Source organism: Eurypyga helias, unplaced genomic scaffold (assembly GCF_000690775.1).
Source record: "Eurypyga helias isolate BGI_N326 unplaced genomic scaffold, ASM69077v1 scaffold8316, whole genome shotgun sequence".
Taxonomy (NCBI): domain Eukaryota; kingdom Metazoa; phylum Chordata; class Aves; order Eurypygiformes; family Eurypygidae; genus Eurypyga; species Eurypyga helias.
In genome coordinates, this window is record NW_010257210.1 from 32,215 (window position 1) to 39,449 (window position 7,235).

Here is a 7,235-nt window from a genome sequence, read left to right on the forward strand (position 1 = left end):
CTATTGATGAGTCAGTTCATAGAGTGAAAGAAGGTGATATTTCGTATTCTGGACCAAAAGAGAATGAGACTTTCAGCTCAGTTAAGATGCTTCTAACGCTTATATTTAGCTTTTATCCTGATTGTAAGATTTCCAAAGAGCAACTTAAAGCTTTCTGGAATGCTGTCCAAGATCTTTGATGTCAGGAATGTTATTATGAGGATTCCTTTTCAAGGCTGTGTAAAAACTTGTTTGATTCATCATATTAACACACATGTATTACTTTCTGAATGAAATTAATTCAGATCCAAGATTTCTATGCACGCTTCTGATGATACAGGAAGAGCCTTTCTATGTGTTAAGACTGCATGCCTAAAGGACTGGCAGTTTTAATACGATACTTTTCAATATAGCTGGAACTGTCTGTATCTGTGACAGGGAGGGTTCACTCTGTCAGACATCAGGTCTGAGGTTACTGGGCTCTTCTCAGTGCTGTCTGGTGACAGGACTAGGGGCAGTGGCCATAAACTGGGACACAGAGTGTTCAACCTGAACATGGGGAAACAATTCTTCACTGTGAGGGTGACAGAGCACTGGGACAGGCTGCCCAGAGAGGTCTGTGAATCTACAGGATGTCTCTGTTTTGGATATTTGCCAAACTGCCACCTAAACTTTTGTTAACACTTTCGTTAACAGGACTGCTGAAACATTCCAGCCTGATATTTGATTTAGAAGAACAGTTTTTCAGTCTGTATTTGACTAGAAATGTAAGACTTCATCAGCGTAGTGATGTAGTAACGTGGTGTTTCTATGGGAAGAATTCTTAGAATCATTGATGCTATGAAAGTACCCGTAAGTTGGAAAGGCCATAAAGTTTACATTCTTGTAACTATTCCTGTGTGTTAGCTACATTAGTGTAACTGGGTATTTCCTTCTCTTTGATAATCTCTCTTACACTTCCAAGAATTCCTTTAGATCAGTAGGACTGAGAGGAAGAAGCTTTCATTGCTTTCACAGAAGCATTTGCAAATTGTGCAGATGGAGGGACTTGTCTTTGTTCCTGCAGAAGCTGGTTAGGAAAAAACTCTCCAGCTTACAGCACTGGAGCTGCTTCTTTTTATTTGGAGATTGGGGCTTTTCTGGAGTGAATTTACCCATAGAGTGAAAGCATGAATTGGAGATCCAGCTCAATTCTAAATAAATAGGCTTTCTTCTGTGAACTCTCCAGGCTGTCGGTTGAGGCCCACAGACATGATATTTGAATGTAATTGTTGTCTTAATGCAGAACTGCAGGTGTTGAAGCACGTTTAGGAACATGAAGCACATGTTTTCCTGACCCACCAAGGGTACTCTATGAATTCACAGATACTGTAAAGACCACCGTAACCATGCAAAAGCAATGGCATTTTCTCTAGAATCTGAACTAAAGCATTTCTGTAATAATACAGTTATAAAGGCATGAAGTAATGTGAAGCTTTTGGCCTCCTGCTAAGTCATTCTGGTGCTTGGTTACCATCACAGCTGGGAAGCTATGCCTTATTTCATAGCCCTCTGACCTAATTTTCACTAACTTTACTTTATATTGTTCAAACAGCATTAAAAACATTTAGAGAAGGTAAGAATGATATTTTAAGTCCCTTTAATGGTCCTTCAGTGCCATAAAATGGTAACAGCGTCACAAAGTATCTCTGAACAGCAGTTTTCCATGTAGCTGCAGGTATGTAGACATTTTTAAACCAGCTTTAGGTTATCTAGCTGAAATACTGCTATAAAGGTAACTACTGCAATGCAGAGTTCTATGAAGGATGCAAATTTCATCTGAGAAGCTGAGTATATTTTCATGTAATTAATCCTTGCTGATGAGTTAGTTGCTCACAGTGCCCAGGAAACTTGTCACTGGCAGCTATTAGCATGATCTAAGTTGAGAATGTGTTTATATAACTTGCTGAACAGAGTCGTATAGGTTAGGATTTTCCAGGATGAGATACGAGTTGCAGTAGAAAGCTCACTTTCAAGTAACCCCTGTTATAGTGATAGTGCTTGGATTCACAATTAGTAATTCAAAGTAATGAAAATAAACCACTTGTGTTTAGTTAGTGCCTCATTTTGTTTAGGTATTAAGAGAGTGCTATAGCCTCCCTTAACATAGATTGAGTCTATGTGCTGACAAAATAAGTGTAGATGTGCAATATATACCTTACCAAATGTATTTAAATTATAATAGGTTTTGTGAGTTGAAATAATGTTCTGGGTAGCGATCTGTTTTCAGAATATTTTTTTATTTCAAAATGTGCAAAGTATTCGTAAGTGCACATAAATGCTATTTTTATTCACAGATAATGCACCTCAGGTAGCAATTACCGCACCAGGATCCGGTAACCATAGAAACAGCTCTACAGGCCCAACACCTGACTGCTCTCCTCCATCACCAGACACTGCACTCAAAAACATAGTGAAAGTTATACGTCCTCAGGTAGGTGATCACCTTAAGCATCCTCTCATTACTCATATTTTTCTTTTTAAAAGCAGGCTATGATGCATGTATTGTAAGAAGATGTTATCACTAACACATATGAATAGGTCAAAGACAGATAAACAGAACACAAAATAATTTTTTTTACTTAAGAAGGAATCTTGATAGCAGGAAAAGACAGAATATTTTATGAATGAGCCAAACAGTATGCAGAGGTGTATCATTACATCTTTCTTACAGCAGTAACATGAATGAAGTCTTTATGTAATATTTCCTATTTTTAGGTACTATTAGTTTTCTTCCAACTTTATGTTCTGTTTTTATCAATATTAATTCCTTTTTACTTTTTAAGTTTTTTTTTCCTGTCTTTCTGCATCTCCATTTACATGGTCCCATAATGTTTCATACCTTCTTTAGTTTACCTTCTCATATAGTATTTCTTCTTGACTTTCACCTTCCTAACTATAAATATTTCTAATAGTGTTTGGTAAACAAGATACTTAATGCATGGAAAACTTGAGTGTTCCGTGTGATTCTTTAAGGAGTACATTATATTAAAATAAAAGCTTTAAAATAAATAAATCTTAGAACTTGATTCAGTAATGTAGAGTTAATCAGCCTAAAGGAGTTTATTTTAAGATCATAGGATGACATAGGTCAGAAGAAACCTTAGGGGATTATCTGGTTCCCCACTTAAAAAGGTGTGACATTAGGTGTGTCAAAGCTAGTTGTGACAGCTACACACTGAATTGCCTAATTGTGAAACTGTTTTGGTGTGAACCAAAAGAACTTCTGTTCTTCTCCTACCAATTACTGGGTTCAAATGTAGCCATCTGTTCTTCATTGCTGAGCTAATCTCTTCAACCGAGCAACTTTGATGCTAGTGGATGCAGGCTTTGTATCATCAGCATGTTGCTGGAATTTGTTTTACTTGTGAAGTAAGCTGAGGGGTACATGATATTTTCGTAAGAATGATATATGACAGATTGTTTTGGTTGCTGCACTAGTGAGCTTGTTACAGTGATGGTGGTTGATCTTCCTTACAGTATTCATTGGAGCAGACAGTAAAGAAGGTCTTGCAGAATAAAGGGTAATTGGCACCTGCCTTTTCTCTCTAGGAGCCATTGGTTTCCTAGTTCCTATGGCTGACACTGTCAATGAACAATAATTCTAATGACTGGTGCAGACCATCCTTCTTTGACACTGCAGTAGTTTGGGTTCCACATCCTAGTTTAAATCTAGATTGCAGGGCATCTAAAATAACAGCTTCTTCTCCTTTTCTCTTTTTATAGTTGTTTCTCATTTTGCCTGTTCCTGTAGTCTCCCTGTCCCTCCCACTCTGCATCAGTGTAGTACTGACATGCCTCCTTCTCTCTAAGCTGTTTTTTATGGTAGGCGGCAAGCAAACAGAAAGGTATGGGAATATTGTTGGAACAAGCTGTTGTGTGATAGCTTATTGAAAATAGCATTTGAAAAGCTGTTTCCATCATGATATTGCCAACAGATGGACCCAGAACACTGAATGGTGATGTTCTCCTGTTAGTTAACTCTGAATGGATTCAGCAGATTCTGGGGAGCTATTTTTGAATTTAAATCATACCATTTACTGACTCCCAGTATTCTCATCGTTCTGCAGAACAAAAGCTAGCAGTGTGATGTATATGATCAGAACTTTACCATGCTTGCTATAATGACTCTCATGTGGTGATACACGTGGCATACTTCCTGTGCCAAAAACGGCAGCAGTAAGGCACATGTAGGCTAGTACTTAATGTATGTTGTAAATCTATGCGCTAAATACCCAAGAAGTTGGATACACTGTAGCATTCAGATCCCATTATGCTTCTGCTTTCTCCATGTGCTTATGCACATTCCTTCAGTATTCTTCCTTTTCTTTGTTTTTGTTGCTTCCCTAATCACTTCCCCCCAAGATCTCAACCCAGGAATGTAGACAAATAAGTTGTAGATATTTGCAATGTGATGTTTGCAAACCATTAGTGTTAATTGTGCCTGCATATTTAATTCCTTTATTCCATGCCTGCTGCATTCAATTACATGGCAAGCTCTTTGAAGGTTAACACAATGGGATTCTATTCTTGACTGACCTCTCACCACTCATGTAAAACGAATGAATAGTCCTACACAATGCATGCAAAATAATTAATTTTCTGTTGTCTGCCAGGTTCTCTTTGCACTTTTCTAGAAAAATAACAGATTTTAAACAGATATAAAACAGAGATCATCTGAATTTCCAAAACAGCTGTCAGTCCTTTGCCTTTTCACGTCTTGTGCATCCAGCACAGGAAGGTGCCAGTGAAAGACAGAATGGGAAACTCTTCAGCGGCTAGTTCTGCAATAAGCAGGGTTTGCCAGCTTGTATGAAACTGCCAGAGAAGTCTGGCCTTTAAACTCATATCGTTACGTTAATTTATAGCCTTCTTTATCTTTCCTGGAGGGTTGTGCATACAAGAGTTTACCCACAGTGAGGAGAAACACCATGTTTCCGTGTAAGCAACAACAGAGGGGACCAAAGTTTCCTTCCTCCCACCAGACTGGAGAGGACAAATGGTGGCAGAGTGTGGAAAAAGAGAAACGTGTTGAGCTGAGTTTGAAGACAAAGGTGGGGTCATTTTGCCTCCTGATTTTTTGCTACTTTCTTTCAAAGTCTGTGTGCTAGCTCATGTGAGGGCAGTACATAGGCATTTTGAAGATGTTTGTATGAATGTGAGGTTTATCACAGCACAGAGGCCTCTCTTCTCTCCTCTTCCAGATGCTCAAATGCCAAATGCAGCTGATGGGGGACCCTGACAGCTACACCTGCAACATGGGGTTTCTGAAGAGTAGGCAGGCTGTGATGCTGCACTGCCAGCACATGGGGTGAAAGTACCCCAGCTGAGAAGTGTGAAATAGGAACAATCTAAGACATAAAGTGTGAATCCTGAGGGGTCTGAGTCATGGACAGTCAAGGGATTCCTCAGAGGGCACAAAGCTTGTTATGTCTTTTTCCTTCTAGTTGTCTCTTAACCTGGCCCTATTTATTCCTCTTCTTATTTTAAAAACATGCCATCACAAAGCCTGTCTAGGAATTTCTATTTACCCCAACCTTTCACTCACTTTTCTGGAAATTTATCCTTTCTTCAATTAATTGTGATGAATTTTGAGGTGAGAAAACTGCAGTTTGTTGTCACCTTACCACTCTTCCCTTATGAAATCTCACTACTCTCTAAAATTATCTAAAACTGTCTTTGGATATGTCACAACTGTTCAATTAATTGTACTATTACTAAAGCTGAAGCCTATTATAACCAAAATGGTCTATGTTCCCGGCACAGTGCAGCACTCCGAAGCAGTGTTAAGTTCAGTGCCATAGTGCCACACACCTCTACTCCTTCCAGTCCTGAAGCTAGTACATTTTGCACTTTACCTGTGTGCCCTGTCTGTACCTGTGATCTAGTGTTTTGCAAATACGTATGTTGTTTTCAAATTTTCGCAGAGTCAGTAATCCTCTGAAAAAGAGGGTTGTTTGAAAAGTTGCATATATGCGGATAAGACAAAAACAGAATTTGGTTCAGGGTTTGATTCACTTGATCATTTTTTTTCCAGAGTGTCCAGACAAGTTTTAGTAAGTTTGTAACTCATGAATTGCTAATTAATGAAGACTGAGGAAGTAATACATTTTCAAGTTAAAGACATATGCCTCTGTGAAGTATACTAACAGCCCATGTGGTAGGAGACCAAGTAGGCTAATGAGTCAACTGAAGTCCTCTGGAATTTTAGGCTCTTTCAAGTTTTACCTTTGCTATGTTAGTACATATAGTAAAATATAACTGACCTTGTCAGACTGGAATTTTAGAAAGTGATAGTAAAATTGAGTTTGTCCTACCACAATTCCTATAACTCTTGGTCTGGATGAAGCCTGAACAAAATGGAGCTGCATGTGATGCTTCATGTATTTTTTTGTATTAGCCGCGCAGTTTAACGAGACTTTCCTTATTGATTTGTTCAACTTCATTTGAACAAATAAACTGTATATGTAGAGAGAGAAAGAGCACCTTTTTTTCTGAAGAGAAAGTTTCTTTTGCCAGTGATATTCACACGTGGGTCATTGACCAATTCTCATAAAATTGAATTCTGACTTCTCACAATTTAAATTCCCTATTAAATGTAATCCAGCATTTGCATATTGTCTTCTTGTCTAAGATTTGTTTCAAATAGCTGACTGTAGGTACAGTTTTTGATGCCTAAATGTGGATTATTTAAAAGTGACTTGGATTTTATAATTAATTAGTATTTTCCCTATTTTATGTGAATAGCCCAACTCACTAAGAGTGTTGTTTCAGTGATATAAAGAGGGCTTATGGTGAAAGACAAAAGAAAAGAGAATTTTGGTGTTTCTGCCAATGAAATTTCATTATCTCATTCTTTCTGTGTTTATTGCTAAGATCTGCAATAATCCATTAATTTTTTTTTTTTTCTTGTGGGTCTGGATGTGCTGTCTTTACATTAGTTTCTATTTATCTTTTTTAACCTCTTTAAACAAAGTCATCATTCCCTCTGTGGTTCATTCTTTCTCTGGCTAAGGTATCTAGCAATGTAATAGAAGATAATAGTCTAAATGTTGAATTTTTTCTGCAAGCAGTAATAGAATTTTGCAGGACATCTGTAGCCTCTGATAGACCTCCACCACTTGTTTGTGCTACCAGGTGTGCCTTGACTAATATATAACTATTTTGTGCATGCGTAGTGAGCCTGGCATACCTATGTAGATGTAGTTCATAGGGAA

At 37.9% G+C, this 7,235-nt stretch overlaps 1 protein-coding gene across 1 annotated transcript in view; it reads left to right on the plus strand.

Moving 5' to 3' along the window:
* Positions 1–7,235, plus strand: part of LOC104511356 (ankyrin repeat and sterile alpha motif domain-containing protein 1B-like) — a gene marked incomplete at both ends in the record, with an annotated part of 142,676 nt that overhangs the window by 21,631 nt on the left and 113,810 nt on the right. The window contains 1 exon segment of the mRNA XM_010153931.1: positions 2,316–2,452. Within this exon segment, the coding sequence (XP_010152233.1) occupies positions 2,316–2,452 (137 nt within the window).